The following is a 20,063-nucleotide window of genomic DNA, read 5'->3' on the forward strand; positions in this document are numbered from 1 at the left end:
TACATAGGAGCAGTATTATAGTAGTTATATTCTTGTACATAGGAGCAGTATTATAGTAGTTATATTCTTGTACATATGACCAGTATTATAGTAGTTATATTCCTGTACATAGGGAGCAGTATTATAGTAGTTATATTCTTGTACATAGGAGCAGTATTATAGTAGTTATATTCTTGTACATAGGGGCAGTATTATAGTAGTTATATTCTTGTATATAGGGGCAGTATTATAGTAGTTATATTCTTGTACATAGGGGCAGTATTATAGTAGTTATATTCTTGTATATAGAGCAGTATTATAGTAGTTATATTCTTGTACATAGGAGCAGTATTATAGTAGTTATATTCTTGTACATAAGAGCAGTATTATAGTAGTTATATTCTTGTACATAGGGGCAGTATTATAGTAGTTATATTCTTGTACATAGGGGCAGTATTATAGTAGTTATATTCTTGTACATAGGAGCAGTATTATAGTAGTTATATTCTTGTACATAGGGGCAGTATTATAGTAGTTATATTCTTGTACATAGGGGGCAGTATTATAGTAGTTATATTATTGTACATAGGGGGCAGTATTATAGTAGTTATATTATTGTACATAGGGGGCAGTATTGTATTCGCTATATTCCTGTACACATTGACAAATTTTCGTTTCTTAAAAATCCAACATTTTATTCATTAAAAATGTACAAGCTGAGAATTCACATCAATTAACAAGAAATTAACAGGAATTTTGAAAGTGCAATATCAGCGTTGCTTGGCACGTTTGCGGTCCGTGGTCCCTACTGCAGACTCTTTATATTGAGGGCAGTAGCAGGGCAGTGAATACCAAACTTGCGCCATTACAGAGCAACGTCACCAAGTTGCAGAGAGAGGAGATACTGTGGTAACGCACGAAGGATTTGCGCAGTGCTTGGTATTTGGGGTCCTTCTCCCGAAGGCGCTTGTACCCTTCCACGTTGGCGCTCAGCCCGATCTCCGCTCCCAGGCCATGCTCGCGCTCTACGGCCTGCATCTTAAACATGACATTAGTAGAGGCCGGGAAGAACCATCGAGCGTTGAGTGCAGATAGAATGAGGGAGACGAAGAAGAGACCGATCTGCAAAATATACAGACAGATGAGCATATGTTGTGTCCCATATAACACAACCAGAGCTATTAGGGTGCGTGATACCTGGGGGGCTCAGGTTTGGGGTCACTCACCTGCACGCTCTCAGTGGTGGAGAGCAGCTCCCGCGGGTGATAAGCGGCATAAATGGCCAGGTTCAGGAAGGAGAAGCCCAGCACAATGTGCCCATAGAAGGGGAACAGCTTACTCTGCACCAATCCAAACATATGGCGGGGAACGCCCCTGATCATTACGAAGCCTGCGGAGGAGGAAGAAGGACGTCAGCTACTTATAAGACATAGACTAACCGGTCACACGGCCATAGATCGTTCTGTGCCGCTGCTACACCGCAGATGCCACCCCTAGGGTACCGGGTCACACAACACCCATCGGACTCTGCCGTCCTTGTCCCAATATCCCAGGATGGACACCGGTCACTTATCACTAAGCAGAGGCACAGAGAGGCCAAAAAGTCACCACACACGTGAGGCATCACCTGCGACAAACGTCACCCAGCACTGCATGCCCCATGATGCCGCCAGCAGCAGGACGTGCGCCACCTTCACCAGGCTCCCGGGATCCCCCTCCGCCACCATCCTGCGGAGAACAACAGCAATCGTCACCCCACGCCACATACATCCACAGTGTCTCCTACTCCCCTCTGCAGGCCCAGACTATCCTGGTGCTGAGTCATGCAGCAGATAAGGCGGCCGTGTACGGTACAAGAGGCCAGCGTGGGCTGCGTGCGGCCGTCAGATCGGGGGGCAGCGCAGTCACCATGCACCCCAACATAAGGGGGCAGTCTCTTGCATTCCCTATCATGGCATATAAATGGCGGCCCCCCACTATAGACCCGCCATATAGGCGCTGGCCCACATAGCTGATCGTTAATTTCACAGTGGGACAATCCCTTTAGGGGATCAGCCAGAAATGCAGGTTATTATACAGCGAGGGAGATAAGCGGCCGCCTGCACACGTGCTGCCCCTTATCCATGGACGCCCCAATAATAATCCGAGCTTCCTGTGGATTTGGGATTACATCCCTTCCCCGCCATGTTCACGATCTCTGCTTGCTGTCGCTGAATGTAATCCTCTATACAGTGCTGATGTCCCCGCTGACACTAATGGAGGCCGGGCTATGGCGCACTCTGGATGTGTCTATTCACTGACAGCAAGCAGACACCAAGCCACTGAACGATAAGAGCAAAGCATAGATTTGTTTTAAAGTGACAGGACCCACTGCGGTGACATTTTACACACAGACGAGGGTCAGAGCTCTTTAATTGTAGAGTAAGAAGGAAATTTGTGCTCCAAAAGTCATGACATGGAGTTCCCCTCTAAGAACAGCCGATCTAATTATGCATTAGAGCCTTGGCCTGATTTCAGAGCATTAGCAGCTTATGCTGGCGAACTACAAATCCTAGCAAGCCTGGGGGAGCCTTGAAATATATAAAACATATAAACACCGTCATTAGTACAAACATGTGACGTCATACACTGAGCCGCCGCCCCTTGTACCTGACAATCGTCTACCTCACGGTCTGACACCAGCAGAGCGACTGACTCCTACTTCCGGGTTCCCTGCGATTTCATTATTCCTCGTGATGTCATTAGAAGCAGGTTTCTTTTCCGACCAATCGGATACGCGTTCCTCCCTTAGCAACTGTTACTAAGATGTCCCTAAGTACTTTGTGGACTACGGAAGCTCAGCTGAGGAAAAATTATTACTTTTCTCTCTGTTCGCCTTCCGAAAACCACCGAATGAGTCCTCGAGCCGAAGCTGTAATGTCGCCACCTGTCTGACTGCCTGTGAACTAGAAATATAGTCCGAAATTACACATACATACACATAGAGTATTAGCGACAGCGCCGGAAAGGAGGGTTAGTCCCCCATAATAACAGCGATAGCAACAGTGCCCCATAATAACAGCAATATCCACAGTGCCCCCATAATAACAGTGATATCCACAGTGCTCCCCATAATAACAGCGATATCCACAGTGCCCCCATAATAACAGTGATATCCACAGTGCCCCCATAATAACAGCAATATCCACAGTGCCCCCATAATAACAGTGATATCCACAGTGCTCCCCATAATAACAGCGATATCCACAGTGCCCCCATAATAACAGTGATATCCACAGTGCCCCATAATAACAGTGATATCCACAGTGCCCCCATAATAACAGCGATATCCACAGTGCCCCCATAATAACAGCGATATCCACAGTGCCCCATAATAACAGTGATATCCACAGTGCCCCATAATAACAGTGATATCCACAGTGCCCCCATAATAACAGTGATATCCACAGTGCCCCCATAATAACAGCGATATCCACAGTGCCCCATAATAACAGTGATATCCACAGTGCCCCCATAATAACAGTGATATCCACAGTGCCCCATAATAACAGCGATATCCACAGTGCCCCATAATAACAGTGATATCCACAGTGCCCCCATAATAACAGTGATATCCACAGTGCCCCCATAATAACAGTGATACCCACAGTGCCCCCATAATAACAGCGATATCCACACAGTGCCCCCATAACAGTGATATCCACAGTGCCCCCATAATAACAGTGATATCCACAGTGCCCCATAATAACAGTGATATCCACAGTGCCCCATAATAACAGCGATATCCACAGTGCCCCCATAATAACAGTGATATCCACAGTGTCCCCATAATAACAGTGACATCCACAGTGCCCCCATAATAAGTGATATCCACAGTGCCCCCATAATAACAGTGACATCCACAGTGCCCCCATAATAACAGTGATATCCACAGTGCCCCCATAATAACAGTGATATCCACAGTGCCCCCATAATAACAGCGATATCCACAGTGCCCCATAATAACAGCGATATCCACAGTGCCCCCATAATAACAGTGATATCCACAGTGTCCCCATAATAACAGTGACATCCACAGTGCCCCCATAATAAGTGATATCCACAGTGCCCCCATAATAACAGTGACATCCACAGTGCCCCCATAATAACAGTGATATCCACAGTGCCCCCATAATAACAGTGATATCCACAGTGCCCCATAATAACAGCGATATCCACAGTGCCCCATAATAACAGCGATATCCACAGTGCCCCCATAATAACAGTGATATCCACAGTGTCCCCATAATAACAGTGACATCCACAGTGCCCCCATAATAAGTGATATCCACAGTGCCCCCATAATAACAGTGACATCCACAGTGCCCCCATAATAACAGTGATATCCACAGTGCCCCCATAATAAGTGATATCCACAGTGCCCCATAATAACAGTGACATCCACAGTGCCCCCATAATAACCGTGATATCCACAGTGCCCCATAATAACAGTGATATCCACAGTGCCCCCATAATAACCGTGATATCCACAGTGCCCCCATAATAACAGTGATATCCACAGTGTCCCCATAATAACAGTGATATCCACAGTGCCCCCATAATAACAGCGATATCCACAGTGCCCCATAATAACAGTGATATCCACAGTGCCCCCATAATAACCGTGATATCCACAGTGCCCCCATAATAACAGTGATATCCACAGTGCCCTCATAATAACCGTGATATCCACAGTGCTCCCATAATAACAGTGACATCCACAGTGCCCCCATAATAACCGTGATATCCACAGTGCCCCATAATAACAGTGATATCCACAGTGCCCCCATAATAACAGCGATATCCACAATGCCCCATAATAACAGTGATATCCACAGTGCCCCCATAATAACAGTGATATCCACAGTGCCCCCATAATAACAGTGATATCCACAGTGCCCCCATAATAACAGTGACATCCACAGTGCCCCCATAATAACCGTGATATCCACAGTGCCCCCATAATAACAGCGATATCCACAGTGCCCCATAATAACAGCGATATCCACAGTGCCCCCATAATAACCGTGATATCCACAGTGCCCCCCATAATAACAGTGATATCCACAGTGCCCCCATAATAACAGTGATATCCACAGTGCCCCCATAATAACAGTGATATCCACAGTGCCCCCATAATAACAGTGATATCCACAGTGCCCCCATAATAACAGTGATATTCACAGTGCCCCATAATAACAGTGATATCCACAGTGCCCCCATAATAACAGTGATATCCACAGTGCCCCCATAATAACAGTGATATTCACAGTGCCCCATAATAACAGTGACATCCACAGTGCCCCCATAATAACAGCGATATCCACAGTGCCCCATAATAACAGCGATATCCACAGTGCCCCATAATAACAGTGATATCCACAGTGCCCCATAATAACAGTGATATCCACAGTGCCCTGTGATGGTGTGATATGCTATGTGGGTATCATTTTGTGTATATTTCTATTTACTTTTTTTCATGGTGTTGAGTTGTTATTTGCCATCTGATATTCTCCCCACATTCCTGTACTGTTATCTCTCCACAGGGTCAGTGAATAATGTTGTTTGCTAATATGCTAATGACATGTTGACCTAGCTTGTTGAAACAATGAGCCCCTGTGACCCACCCCCCTAACCTGTGAATGGGGAGGTGAGACACAGATCAGTCTTGTTTGGAACTATGAAGTGAACACAGCACGTCAGAGAGAAGGGGAAGCGTATGGACCATATTTTATCCTCGGTGCTGGATTGTTGGACATTTATCCTGTTACTCAACTGCATTCGTGTTCTGGACTATTTTTTATCCTTTGTGTGATGGATCGTATATCTGTACCTTTCGTGTTTTTTGCCTAAATAAAGATTCTTGGATCTTTTCACTCATCTCTCGCTCTGTTGATTGTGTGATACCAGAGTAGGACCCTGTGACAACTGGTGGCAAGCAGAGGGATCAACAGAGCATAACGTAATGGAGAACCACACACAGAGTGAGTACAGAAATTGGACTGTATGCAGTTTACAGGAGAGAGCCAGAGACCTGGGCCTGAACTACCAGGGACTGACTAAAGAAGACTTAATTGATCTACTGGTGGGTACTAGCCCGGCCACCTCCTCCCATATGTCTGAAGGACAAGCACAGGAGACAGGGATTCCCACCCCAAAAAGCCAGTGGGTGGTGTGGTACGAAGAAGAGATGGCGGTTCTGGGCCCAGGCATGTCTCAGGAGTACAAGGAGGAGGCTGCCCGCCGGGCACAGCGGAGACAAGAAGCAACGCAGATCGAAATAGGGAGTAACGCAATGTGGAATGTAAACCCAACGATCCGGGAGCCTGTACGGATCACCCGGACAGAGTTTAAGCCATTTGATGAGGTTTCCGGAGATGTGGAGGGGTTCTTCAAGGACTTTGAGCAGCAGTGTGCTGTGATGGAGGTGCCCCACTCTGGCTGGATGCGTTTGTTAGTGGGACTCCTGAACGGTAGCCTGGCGGAGGCTTACCGAACCATTGACTCACAGCGGAACCGGGATTATAACATTGTAAAGCGGACTATCCTGGATTACCATGCTATCACCCCAGACTCATATAGGGCCAAGTTCCGAGACCTCCCATGCACTACGGGAGGATCATTAGGATGTCTGCACATAAGATGTCCCAGGCATGTCGGAGATGGCTGGAAGCAGAAAACGCCTTTACTATGGAAGATGTTATACAGGCGATCCTTATAGAACAATTTCTTGCCAAGTGCCCCGCAGAGGTACGGGAATGGGTCCGGGAGCGCACGCCATGCACCGTGGATAGAGCTGCAGCCCTGGCTGATGAAGCCCTTACTATCCGACCGCAATGGAGGAGGCTTCTGGACAATGAACCACGGCCTTCTCCCATGCCGCCCAGTCCCCCTCCGATTATATATGCCCCTCCACCCCGTCGCAAGCCATTGACCATCACACCTCACAATCCTGGGCCCCAACAGTTCCGACCACGACCTGGGGGTATCACAGAGAGGAGATGTTATGGGTGTGGGCGACCTGGACATTTGCAGTCTGGCTGTCCCTCAAGGATTCGGAGGGAGCCCCACGCAGCCCCACCTCGTCCAGTACATCCTGTACACTCCATCCTGCCTGAGGAAGAGCTACCACCACCTCCACCAGAGTGGACCACCGACCCCGGCACCTTAGATACCCCTCTTGGAATGTATGGACTCCGGCCTTTGTCCTTTAGCTACTCAGAGCAACGGCAACGCCACCTGCAGGACGTCTTAATCGATGGATACAAAGTGTCAGGATTTAGAGACACGGGGGCATTCCTGACTATCGCTGACCCCCGTGTGGTTGATCCCGAGGCAATTTACCAGGGTCCGGGAATTCCCATTGTCTTGGCGGGGGGTGCCCGCAAATATATACATCGAGCTTCTGTGCGTTTGGATTATGGTTGTGGAGAAAAACTGTGTTGGATTGAAGTTATGGGAGGACTTCCTGCAGATATCCTCCTTGGGAATGACATTGGGGAGTTACAGTGTCAATTTGTGGGAGCAGTCACCTGACTACAGGCCCTTCAAGCACTTCGTCATCCGGACCACACCGGGGAGCAACCACCACAAATTGCATCAGAGTTGGTAAGCAATACGTTCGCTGCTACTACATTGGGAGAGTTTTGGGATAGAGAGGAGTTTAGGAGAGAAATAGAGGGTGACACTACCTTAGCAGCCCTTAAGGCCCCGTCTCACATAGCGATTTACCAACGATCACGACCAGCGATACGACCTGGCCGTGATCGTTGGTAAGTCGTTGTGTGGTCGCTGGGGAGCTGTCACACAGACAGCTCTCTCCAGCGACCAACGATCAGGGGAACGACTTCGGCATCGTTGAAACTGTCTTCAACGATGCCGAAGTCCCCCTGCAGCACCCAGGTAACCAGGGTAAACATCGGGTTACTAAGCGCAGGGCCGCGCTTAGTAACCCGATGTTTACCCTGGTTACCAAAAAAAACAAACAGTACATACTTGCCATCTGATGTCCGTCAGGTCCCTCGCCGTCTGCTTCCTGCTCTGACTGAGATCCGGCCGTACAGTGAGAGCAGAGCGCAGCGGTGACGTCACTGCTGTGCTGCGCTCTCACTGTACGGCCGGCAGTCAGTCAGTGCAGGAAGCAGACGGCGAGGGACCTGACGGACATCAGATGGTAAGTATGTACTGTTTTTTTTTTTTTACATTTACGCTGGTAACCAGGGTAAACATCGGGTTACTAAGCGCGGCCCTGCGCTTAGTAACCCGATGTTTACCCTGGTTACCAGTGAAGACATCGCTGGATCGGTGTCACACACACCGATTCAGCGATGTCAGCGGGGCCTCAACGACCAAAAAAAGGTCCAGGCCATTCCGACACGACCAGCGATCTCACAGCAGGGGCCTGATCGCTGGTACGTGTCACACATAGCGAGATCGCTACTGAGGTCGCTGTTGCGTCACAAAACTTGTGACTCAGCAGCGATATCGCTAGCGATCTCGCTATGTGAGACGGGGCCTTTAGGCTAAGGGCAGAAACTGGGCACATGGGAGATAATGAGGATGGCTTCACTCAAGAAAACGGACTGTATTATCGTACAACAAAGGTCAGTGACAGGGGCAACCCTGACGCAACGACCAGGCAACTCATTGTCCCTCAGAAGTACAGGGCACAGCTACTCCAACTGGCCCATGACATCCCCTTGGCTGGGCATCAAGGGAGGAAAAGGACTGAAAAGAGACTCACCCAAAGTTTTTACTGGCCTGGCATCTCGCAGTTGGTAGCCCATATTGCCGCACCTGCGATGTGTGCCAGCGAATGCGGCATCTAGGAGCTCGACATAAGGTACCCCTGCAATCCCTGCCCATAATTGAAGAACCATTTCAACGTGTAGCTGTTGACATCATAGGTCCTCTGGCCCACCCCAGCTGGTCGGGGAAAAAATATATCCTGACAGTGGTGGACTATGCCACTAGGTATCCGGAAGCTGTGGCCCTGTCCAGTATTACAGCAGTAAAGGTAGCCTTGTTACCATCTTTACCCGGGTAGGCTTTCCTAGTGAAATATTATCGGATCAAGGCACTCAGTTCATGTCAGATCTGGTCCAGTCCCTATGGCATACCTGTGGTGTTTGAGCCATTCGCACCACCCCATACCACCCGCAGACCAACGGACTATGTGAACGCTTTAATGGAACCCTAAAAAATATGCTGAGGGCTTTTGTTGAAGTTGAAAAAGACTGGGAAAAATACCTGCCACATCTCCTCTTTGCCTATCGGGAGGTTCCCCAAGAGTCCACAGGATTCTCTCCCTTCGAACTACTGTTTAGCCGGAAGGTCCGTGGGCCTCTCACTCTTCTGAAAGAACATTTGGAGGGAGATATCTCAGACACCGGAATGCCCATCATTCCCTATGTTCTAGAGTTCAGAGACCGTCTCGCCCAGCTAGCTGCCTTGGCTAAAGAACATCAGCGAATGGCCCAGTCCAGACAAAAAACCTGGTATGACCGTAATGCCAGGACCCGGGAATTTATGGAAGGACAACAAGTGCTCATGATTACTGCTTCCCCTGCCAACAAGCTTCAAGCAGTGTGGGAAGGCCCTTATCAGGTTGTCAAGAAAATTAATGACACTAACTACGTTATTGCCCTGGACTCTAGTGGTTGACGACAGAAAATTGTCCACATTAACATGCTGAAAGACTACCACGACCGATCTCTGCCTGTTCTAGCCGTCTGCCACCCCCCTAGTGATACCGCCGATGACGAGTATCTCCCCGATCTTCTCCAGGTCGCCCAAGCGGGAGGATCACTGGAACAAGTGCCCCTGGGCCCCCATTTATCGGATATACAAAAGGATGATATTTTCGCTGTACTAAGGCCGAGGGCTGCTGCATTCTCCTCAAAGCCGGGGAAGACTACTCTCACCAGCCACCATGTGGAAACCCCAGGACAACGCCCCATCCAGCAGGCTGCCTACCGGGCTCCAGAGGCTGTTCAAGGTATGATAAAGAACGAACTGGAGGAGATGAAACGACTGGGAATTGTTCAGCCATCTCACAGTTCTTTGGCCTCTCCTGTCGTCCTGGTCCCCAAGAAGGATGGTACAACACGATTCTGCGTTGATTAGAGACGATTAAATGATGCCACCAAGAGTGATGCTTACCCCATGCCCAGGATTGATGATCTATTGGATCTTCTGGCCAGTGCCCAATTTGTGACCACGTTAGACTTGAGCAAGGGGTACTGGCAGATACCCCTAACAGAGGACGCTCGGGAGCGCTCGGCCTTCATTACTCCATTTGGGCTTTTTGAGTTCCTGGGAATGCCCTTTGGGATGAAAAATGCCCCCGCTACTTTTCAGAGACTGGTAGATCAACTGTTACAACAATGTCAGGACTTTGCCTGTGCTTACTTAGATGACATTGCCATTTTTAGCACCACCTGGGAGGAACATCTTAAACACTTGGGCATAGTGCTAGACTGTATCCTTGCTGCAGGACTGACCATTCGCCCTGATAAATGCCAAATAGGGATGGCTGAGGTGCAGTACCTCGTGCATAGAGTAGGGGGTGGGACCCCAAGGCCTGAGCCTGCCAAGGTGGAAGCCATTAGCAACTGGTGTAGACCCCAGACTAAAAAGCAGGTACTTGCATTTTTAGGAACTGCTGGTTATTATCGAAAATTTGTTTCTAACGTCAGCACCTTGGCCAAACCCCTAACCGACCTGACCCGCAAGAACATGCCTAGGAATGTGACATGGACAACTGCATGTGAGAATGCCTTTTCAGCGTTAAAGACACCCCTCATCACTGCTCCTGTCTTGGCTGCCCCTGATTATAAGCGCAGATTCCTCATGCAGGCAGATGCATCCACCTTTGGGATTGGGGCAGTACTTAGCCAAGTGAACGCCGCCGGAGAAGAACATCCTGTTGCTTTTGCCAGTCGGAAACTACTGGATCCTGGAAGTTGCCTATGCTACTATTGAAAAGGACTGCCTTGCCATCGTATGGGCGCTAAAAAAATTGCAGCCATACTTGTATGGCAGAGACTTTACAATTATTACAGACCACAATCCCCTCACATGGCTGAACCGCGTATCAGGGGACAATGGAAGATTGCTGCGCTGGAGCTTGTCCTTACAACCCTACAGCTTCTCCATCCAATACAAGCGGGGAAGCCAACACCAGAACGCCGATGGACTATCTCGACAAGAAGAACCATAGGCTTCCCAGGCTGACCTACCCCTGCCACTGTACAAGGAACTATAAACTATTGAGCGATGTGGACTAAAGTGAGCAGGCCAGAGGTCTGTGTAGGCCTCATGGCGTGCTCACTTATTATGAGGGGGGAGAGGTTGTGATGGTGTGATATGCTATGTGGGTATCATTTTGTGTATATTTCTATTTTACTTTTTTTCATGGTGTTGAGTTGTTATTTGCCATCTGATATTCTCCCCACATTCCTGTACTGTTATCTCTCCACAGGGTCAGTGAATAATGTTGTTTGCTAATATGCTAATGACATGTTGACCTAGCTTGTTGAAACAATGAGCCCCTGTGACCCACCCCCCTAACCTGTGAATGGGGAGGTGAGACACAGATCAGTCTTGTTTGGAACTATGAAGTGAACACAGCACGTCAGAGAGAAGGGGAAGCCCCCCTTAATAACAGTGACATCCACAGTGCCCCCATAATAACAGTGATATTCACAGTACCCCCATAATAACAGCGATATCCACAGTGCCCCATAATAACAGCGATATGCACAGTGCCCCCATAATAACAGTGACATCCACAGTGCCCCCATAATAACAGTGATATCCACAGTGCCCCCATAATAACAGTGATATCCACAGTGCCCCATAATAACAGTGATATCCACAGTGCCCCCATAATAACAGTGATATCCACAGTGCCCCATAATAACAGTGATATCCACAGTGCCCCATAATAACAGTGATACCCACAGTGCCCCCATAATAACAGTGATACCCACAGTGTCCCCATAATAACAGTGATACCCACAGTGCCCCCATAATAACAGTGATATCCACAGTGCCCCCATAATAACAGTGATATCCAGTGCCCCCATAATAACAGTGATATCCACAGTGCCCCATAATAACAGCGATATCCACAGTGCCCCCATAATAACAGCGATATCCACAGTGCCCCATAATAACAGTGATATCCACAGTGCCCCCATAATAACAGTGATATCCACAGTGCCCCATAATAACAGCGATATCCACAGTGCCCCATAATAACAGTGATATCCACAGTGCCCCCATAATAACAGTGATATCCACAGTGCCCCCATAATAACAGTGACATCCACAGTGCCCCCATAATAACAGCGATATCCACAGTGCCCCCATAATAACAGTGACATCCACAGTGCCCCATAATAACAGTGATATCCACAGTGCCCCATAATAACAGCTCTCTCCACAGTGCCTCGATATAAGTGAGATATCTGGTATTCTTAGACCTCTCTTCCTCATTAGTTCCCGTCCTATCGGCTTTGTCTCCTTTGGTCGGGACATGCTGGGCTCAGTTCTCCCTTATTAGTTCCCATCCTATCGTCTGGTTCTCCTGTAGTCGGGACATGCCGGGCTCAGTGTGACACCCCAGGGTCCTGGTCGTCACAGTGGCATTGCTTTCCTCACGGGGAGAGTGATGTCACGCTTGGAAGCAAAGGAAGATCTCTTTTATCAGGTTACCACAATGCATACAACATGTTCACACTCCAGGCCAGAAGGGGGAGCTCTGAACCTGGTTTTCAGGGGAACTCCCCTATTAATACATTCTGGTCTAGAGGGAAAGCAGACAGTTTGTGCCAGGCAGCAGACTGGAGCAGTCCGTGGTAGAGAGACGTGTTTGGGACCGTGCAGCCAGAGGTGCTGCAGCTCCAGGACTGAGAGATACCGAAGGAGGAACAGCGTTAGTGAGCGTGCAGGAGAGCGAAGCACAGGCGAGTGACAACTGGGGAGGACAGCTGCAATTGGGCTACCTCCCTGCAGAGCGCAGATTCCCGGTAGCTGGAAGACCGAGGTTGTGTCGGACTCTAAGTGGCACAGCAGAAACCGGCAGGACAGCAGACTACGCATAACCTGTCTGCCATAACACCCAGGAGACACAGTGGCATATAGAGCCTGGGTCATGATAGAGACCCTACAAAATGACTCGAGTCACCTGTCATACGCGTTTGTGTTCCATTTCTATGAGGGGCAGAGAGAGAACTGTGAGGACCTAGCCAGAAGCCATAGGCAGTAAAGGACTACAATATCACCGCACTAATAGGGAGGCTCCTAACTCCACCTGGTAAAGCAGTCTCTGCAGTAGCATAGCTACTGGGGGGGCAGAGGGGGCCGTCGCCCCGGGCCCTGTCACATGAAGGGGCCCACCGGGAGCCAGGGCCACTTCTGTGAGGAGGCAGAACACCGCATAGGAGAAGAGCAGTATAATGTCTGCTCCCGTCTGACGGAGACTCTGCAGGGCAGGCTATTAGCACAGTGGCCGGCTGCAGTCTCCCCCCTGCAGTGAATGGTTTCGCCCCTCTGACCTGATCATGAAGCTTTTCCTGGCTGCAGTTTTTCTTCACTCTGTGCAGGCTGGGATTGGCTCAGGTGTAGAGACCGCAGGTAAAGAAGGATGCAGGGACAAATAGGAGCCAGAAAGCAAATAGTGTTTTTAACTTTCTTTTTAACTTCCAACCAAAAAGATAACAAACGTTTTCCACGCAGGGAACTTATATACAAGAACACAATCTCGCAGTAAATCCCAATTATTATATGGCCGCCCTGAACTACACCCGTAGAACGCGGCAGCGCCTCACTAGTGACTCCCTACTAAGATAAAGTCAACAACGGTCACTTATCAGTGCTGGTTCAGCGATGTAGTCCTGACGGGGAGGCTCCGACAACGCCGTAGTCCTGATGGCGGAGGAAGGAGGTGTCTTCTGGCGACGGGCCCAGGCGTAGAGTCGAGTCCAGAATGTCTTTTGCGGTGCTGCGTTCCCTCCTGCAGGCGGACGTTGATCCGAGGTAACAGCCTCCCAGTCCAGAGAAGAGTCTTTTTGAGGAGGATTAGGAGAATAATCAGTATCAGTCACAGCTGAGACGAAACCATGCGAGTCTGTAGCACTCTCTGGCAAGGTGTTCTCAGGGAGCGCGGTAATACTGTCCCTGAGCTGGTCAGCACTACCCCTCTGCCTGGGGGGTCGCTGACGACGAATGCGTCTCTTTTTGGGGGCTCCAGTAATTGCCCGCAGTGTCTGTTGCACGTTTTCCCCCTGCTTCCTGCAAGTCTCACTGTGGCCTGCACACTCACAGCAACTGCGCTGCAGTTTCCTCTCCTCAGAGATTTCCCGCGCTTCTCTGCCCCTGCTTTTGCGCGTTTTGCTTTTTATCCTCTCCTCTCCCTGCGTCACTCTGCCTCCTGTCACATGAGCCTGGCTTCCCATGCACCCCTCAAATCCGTCCCCCGGAACCCCGACTCCCGGCAACAATGGTTCCACCCGTCTGCACAGCTCACCAGGTCCCTGTCCCCTACATTCCCCCACCCTGTATGCTCGCCAGTCCCTGGGCGAGGCCTTCGCACTGACAGGTCGCCCACCTGATGGATTGTTCCACACTTGGGTCTGTCTAGTGTGTAAGTCAGGACTGTAGCGAGTTGGGGGTCTACCGGCAGTAGAACGTTCAGAACGTCGTGGCTCGGGTCCTTGTGTAGGGGGTGTTGGGGGAATGTCGTCAGCGGAAGGGTGACTGGTCAGGGGTAGTGTAGTAGTCGAGATAGGGGGAGTATTTTGACGCCGTTCTTCTTCTTCATCATCTTCTTCATCCCACCAATGGTTGTTGGGGGACTCAGTCGTAGGTGGCTCTTCCCTGATTGCGGATTCCGGGGTGTCCGAGTCAACAGAGCGACACAACCGGAGCATGTTGCGATGAAGAATGCGAGTACCTGTACTTCCGAGGGCCTCAGACTGCACTTCATATACAGGTCCATGCGGGTCTATACGGCGAAGCACCCGATAGGGTGTTTTTTCCCAACGATGGTCTAACTTGTTTTGCGGTCTTTGCTCTCGAACGAGTACTCGATCACCTGGCCGGAACTCTGGGGGTTTTGCTGTAGGGGTGCTCCGATGCTCCACTTGCCGAATTCGAGTGTGTACCAGTCGGTGTAAGGTCTGCAGCCGATGCCGATGATCACGCACCCACGAAGCCATCCCTGTTCGGGGGCCTTCTTCCTCCGAAGACAGTTCCAGATCTGTCATGCCTTTTCCTGGGCGCCCAAAGACCACTTCATACGGGGTGCGTCCTGTGACTTGATGAACTCTATTGTTGTAGACCCACACTAGGTCAGACACGTACTCCGGCCAGCGGGCCTTCTGATCTTGTTCTAGCGCACGCAGCATTTGAAGCAAAGTCCGGTTAAACCGCTCACAAGCCCCATTTCCCTGGGGATGATACGGTGTGGTGCGTGACTTATCAATGCCGTAGAGGCGATGCAGCTCTTCCATGACCTTGCCCAAGAAACAGGCGCCTTGATCCGAATGTATTCGCCTCGGACAGCCGTAAACTTGAATAAAGTTCTTACAGATAGCGCTCGCCGCCGACTCAGCTGTCTGATCACGGGTAGGGATGACTACCGCGAATTTTGAAAAATGATCTACCATAACGAGGCAGTGTTCGTAGCCTTGATGCGCTGCTCCAATGGTAATGTAGTCTATCATTAATACTTCAAAAGGGGCAGACGTCGTGATGCTCTGCACAGGCGCCCTTTCCTCCGGTGACTTGGTTAGCTCACATTGTCGACATTGTCTACAGGCAGTTTGTACTTCCGCAAGCAGCCGAGGATGATAGAACTGAGTTTGCAGCCACTTAAACGTCCTCTTCACTCCGAAGTGTGCCCCGGACTCATGAGCTTCTTTAGCAACTGCGGCCACCACAGGCCCTGGTAAGACCATCTGCCAGGTCGGCTCAGAATCTGCCAGAGCCATGGTTAAGTGGCATAAGAGCCCGTCCTGAAGAGTTAGGCGCTCCCACTGCCGCAGAAGAAGGTTCAGATCTGACGGGAGAATTTGTCCAGGGGTTCTCACGGGCAATAGACCATTCGTTATCCACTGTCGCAATGGAGCTAGTTCCTGGTCTTCCTGTTGTAGCCGTATCCATTCGTCCCGACTCTGAACCAACAGTCCTGCAGCCGTTCTGTTCCCGGTCTGTTCCCGGCTCACAGCCGTCTGAGCAGCGCCCCCGATGGCGTAGGGGATTTCTTCTCCCTCCAGCTCCTCATCTCGGTTAGTTCTTGGGGGATTTTTCCGCAGACGAGATAATGCGTCAGCATGAACATTCTCCGCTCCTCGCTTGTAAAGGATACGGTATCTGTACTTGGCCATCCGGGCTACCCAGCGCTGTTCTAGGGCACCCAATTTAGCATTTTCCAGATGTGCCAATGGGTTGTTATCCGTGCGTATCAGCACCTCGGAACCGGCCAGGTACTCAGCGAACCGCTCCGTCATAGCCCACACCACGGCCAGCAGCTCCACCTTGAAAGAACTGTAATTGTCTGGGTTCAACTCAGAGTCATGAAGAGACCGACTCGCATAGGCGATCACTCTCTCCCGCCCATCCTGAACCTGAGACAACACAGCCCCCAATCCCTGAGAGCTGCCGTCGGTGTGTAGGATGAACGGTTGCGAAAAGTCCGCATAAGCCAACACCGGCGGCTCCATGAGAGCTGTCTTCAAGTCCCGGAATGCTGCTTCTTGTGGCTCCTGCCATTGTATCTTCTTTCCCCGTTCCTTGGGGGAGCTTCCTTTCAGCAGGACTTGTAGATTGTGAGAACGGCGAGCAAAATTCTTCACGAAGCGCCGGTAGTACCCAGCGAGGCCCAAGAACGCCCGTACATCTTTAGCGGTCTCCGGTGTGGGCCACTCCTGGATTGCAGCAATCTTCTCCTGCGATGGCCGGACTCCTTCGGCGGACACCACATGCCCCAGGTACTCGATCTGTTCCCGGAACAAGTGACACTTCTGGGGCTTCACCTTAAGCCCGTATTTCAGCAACCGGTCTAGTACCTGTTCCAGTCGGCACAGATGTTCCTCGAATGTTGGGGCGTAGATGATGATGTCATCCAGATAAATGAGAGTGGCCTCGAAGTTCAAATCCCCCAGACACCGCTCCATTAATCGTTGGAAGGTGCCTGGAGCGTTGGCCAGCCCAAACGGCATTCGATTGAACTCAAATAGTCCCATGGGAAGGATGAACGCTGTCTTAGGACGATCTGCTTCTGTCATCGGGACCTGCCAGTATCCGCTGGCTAGGTCTAAGGTGGAAAAATATTTGGCCCGACCCAGCACGGAGAGAGACTCCTCGATACGGGGAAGTGGATAAGAGTCTCGGACGGTGCATGCATTTAGCTTACGATAGTCCACACAGAACCGGAGCGTGCCGTCCTTTTTCCGCACCAGCACGATCGGGGCAGCCCACGGGCTCTGACTCTCGCGGATCACTCCCTTTTGTAGCATCTGGCCTAACAACGTCTTTACTTCCTGGTACATCTGCGGGGGAATCTGTCTGTACCGCTCTCTGATGGGCACTGTATCTCCGGTCGGAATTCCATGTTCGATGGCCGTGGTACAGCCAAAATCATCTTCATGTTGCGCAAACACTTCAGCATAGTGTCCAAGGAGCCGCTGCACTCGCGAGACTTGTGATGGATCCAGACCCGGTAATTCTGCTCGCATATGTTCCAGAATAGTTTGACCTTTTCGTAACGCTATCAGCTCAGGATCCTGTGTAGACCGGACACTGACCATCCAGGGATCAGGGGAATCCACCTTTAACTGTAAAGTATCTGGAGGAGGCATCACTTCTAACGGTCGTAACACTTTGGCCATCTCACTTCGGACCCGTAGCACGACATCGTGTTCGTCCACATTCACACATCGCACTGGTACGGCCCCATTTTTAACAGTAGCCAGAGATCGGGCCACCAGCAGTCCTGTGGGCAAAGGGGACGTAAAGGTGGGCTCAACCTGCACTTGCACTCCTTCCAGAGGGATGCGAGCTCGGATGGGCAGGGATATAACAGTCTGTCCTGGGGGAAACGTCACTTCTGCTGTCGGGGAGGTGATTACTTTCCCTAGTATGTCTCCCTCCTGAAAGGTCTCTTGCACACGGACTTCCCTCACTAACTGTCTGAACACGGAGCCTTGAGGTGTACTGGTCCCCCACTGATTGAGTGTCTCTTGTGTGGTCTCCCCTAACAGCAAACTGCCAAAGTCCTTCAATACATTCATCCCCAAAGTCACGATATGTTGTGGGCTGGGATCCCCCCGTGTCAACACAACCCCCCGGCGGCCCAGGTCTTTCCCACATAAAGATATTTGCATCCAGGTGACCCCTTCCACTGGGATGGGCAGCTGATTGGCGGCCTGCAACCGGATTACGGGGCCCCATTGGGGTCTGACTGACACAGGGAAGTGTTTTCTAAAATAGGCCTCGGGCATAGTCGTGACTTGAGATCCGGTGTCCACCAGACAACGTACAGCCCGCCCTTCAAACTCTGCCCAAACCAGGGGGCAGCTGGCAACCAAATTTTCGGGACTTTCACCACCCATCCGCGGGGATTCTGACTCCGAGCGTCGTCCCCTTAGCTCGGAGTCCTCTAGTTTAACGCCCGCCGTGACGAGGCCCTCCCTCTCCGGGGGCACTCCCGTGCGAAATGTCCTGCCTCCCCGCAACCATAGCAAGCACCGGAGACCGGATAATATCCTGAACGAGCGCCACGACTACGCCAAATGTAGAGACCGCAGGTAAAGAAGGATGCAGGGACAAATAGGAGCCAGAAAGCAAATAGCGTTTTTAACTTTCTTTTTAACTTCCAACCAAAAAGATAACAAACGTTTTCCACGCAGGGAACTTATATACAAGAACACAATCTCGCAGTAAATCCCAATTATTATATGGCCGCCCTGAACTACACCCGTAGAACGCGGCAGCGCCTCACTAGTGACTCCCTACTAAGATAAAGTCAACAACGGTCACTTATCAGTGCTGGTTCAGCGATGTAGTCCTGACGGGGAGGCTCCGACAACGCCGTAGTCCTGATGGCGGAGGAAGGAGGTGTCTTCTGGCGACGGGCCCAGGCGTAGAGTCGAGTCCAGAATGTCTTTTGCGGTGCTGCGTTCCCTCCTGCAGGCGGACGTTGATCCGAGGTAACAGCCTCCCAGTCCAGAGAAGAGTCTTTTTGAGGAGGATTAGGAGAATAATCAGTATCAGTCACAGCTGAGACGAAACCATGCGAGTCTGTAGCACTCTCTGGCAAGGTGCTCTCAGGGAGCGCGGTAATATTGTCCCTGAGCTGGTCAGCACTACCCCTCTGCCTGGGGGGTCGCTGACGACGAATGCGTCTCTTTTTGGGGGCTCCAGTAATTGCCCGCAGTGTCTGTTGCACGTTTTCCCCCTGCTTCCTGCAAGTCTCACTGCGGCCTGCACACTCACAGCAACTGCGCTGCAGTTTCCTCTCCTCAGAGATTTCCCGCGCTTCTCTGCCCCTGCTTTCGCGCGTTTTGCTTTTTATCCTCTCCTCTCCCTGCGTCACTCTGCCTCCTGTCACATGAGCCTGGCTTCCCATGCACCCCTCAAATCCGTCCCCCGGAACCCCGACTCCCGGCAACAATGGTTCCACCCGTCTGCACAGCTCACCAGGTCCCTGTCCCCTACACAGGCACGCTGGGTCCTAGTGCCCACAATTATCATTTCCCCTAGACACTTCCTGGTCCTGCCTGCAGTGCAAACTTCATCAGTAAGTGCTGGGGATGGGACTTATTAGGTTTATTAAATTCAGGTATGTCACTGTGAGACCGTTGGGGTATTGTGGGGGCTGAAAGTGAGTGAGGGGGGACAGGATACTGGGGGGTGAATGTGAGACCACGGGGGTATTGTGGGGGAGGGGAGACAGGGCACTGTGGGGGTGAAGGTGAGACCATGGGGGTATTGTGGGGGAGGGGAGACAGGGCACTGGGGGGTGAATGTGAGACCAT

At 50.7% G+C, this 20,063-nt stretch overlaps 2 protein-coding genes across 4 annotated transcripts in view; one reads left to right on the top strand and one right to left on the bottom strand.

Moving 5' to 3' along the window:
• Positions 1-647: 647 nt before the first annotated feature.
• TMEM205 (transmembrane protein 205) lies at positions 648-2,924 on the bottom strand. Of its 2 annotated transcripts, none has more exons than XM_077261909.1 (4): positions 2,629-2,924; positions 1,607-1,707; positions 1,206-1,369; positions 648-1,101 (listed from the first exon to the last, which is right to left on the bottom strand). In XM_077261909.1, the coding sequence occupies exons 2-4, from the start codon at positions 1,704-1,706 to the stop codon at positions 799-801; spliced, it is 567 nt and encodes a 188-aa protein (XP_077118024.1). In that variant the 5' UTR covers position 1,707; positions 2,629-2,924; the 3' UTR covers positions 648-798. The 2 variants fall into 2 exon arrangements, with proteins under 2 accessions (XP_077118024.1, XP_077118025.1); XM_077261910.1 differs by having other exon boundaries at positions 2,644-2,666.
• Positions 2,680-20,063, top strand: part of PLPPR2 (phospholipid phosphatase related 2) — a 49,721-nt gene continuing 32,337 nt past the window's right edge. For both annotated transcript variants that reach the window (XM_077261907.1, XM_077261905.1), the window contains exon 1: positions 2,680-2,730. In XM_077261907.1, the coding sequence (XP_077118022.1) occupies positions 2,715-2,730 (16 nt within the window). In that variant the 5' untranslated portion in view covers positions 2,680-2,714. The remainder of the gene's footprint in view (positions 2,731-20,063) is intronic.

Source organism: Ranitomeya variabilis, chromosome 5, assembly GCF_051348905.1.
Source record: "Ranitomeya variabilis isolate aRanVar5 chromosome 5, aRanVar5.hap1, whole genome shotgun sequence".
Taxonomy (NCBI): domain Eukaryota; kingdom Metazoa; phylum Chordata; class Amphibia; order Anura; family Dendrobatidae; genus Ranitomeya; species Ranitomeya variabilis.

Excerpts from the sequence above, each read along its gene's own strand:
- TMEM205 (XM_077261909.1), bottom strand. The coding sequence starts at position 1,706 with ATGGTGGCGGAGGGGGATCCCGGGAGCCTGGTGAAGGTGGCGCACGTC. Across the intron at positions 1,370-1,606 it reads CTGGGTGACGTTTGTCGCAG|GCTTCGTAATGATCAGGGGC; the intron begins GTGATGCCTCAC and ends CCTCCTCCGCAG. Across the intron at positions 1,102-1,205 it reads CCACCACTGAGAGCGTGCAG|ATCGGTCTCTTCTTCGTCTC; the intron begins GTGAGTGACCCC and ends TATATTTTGCAG.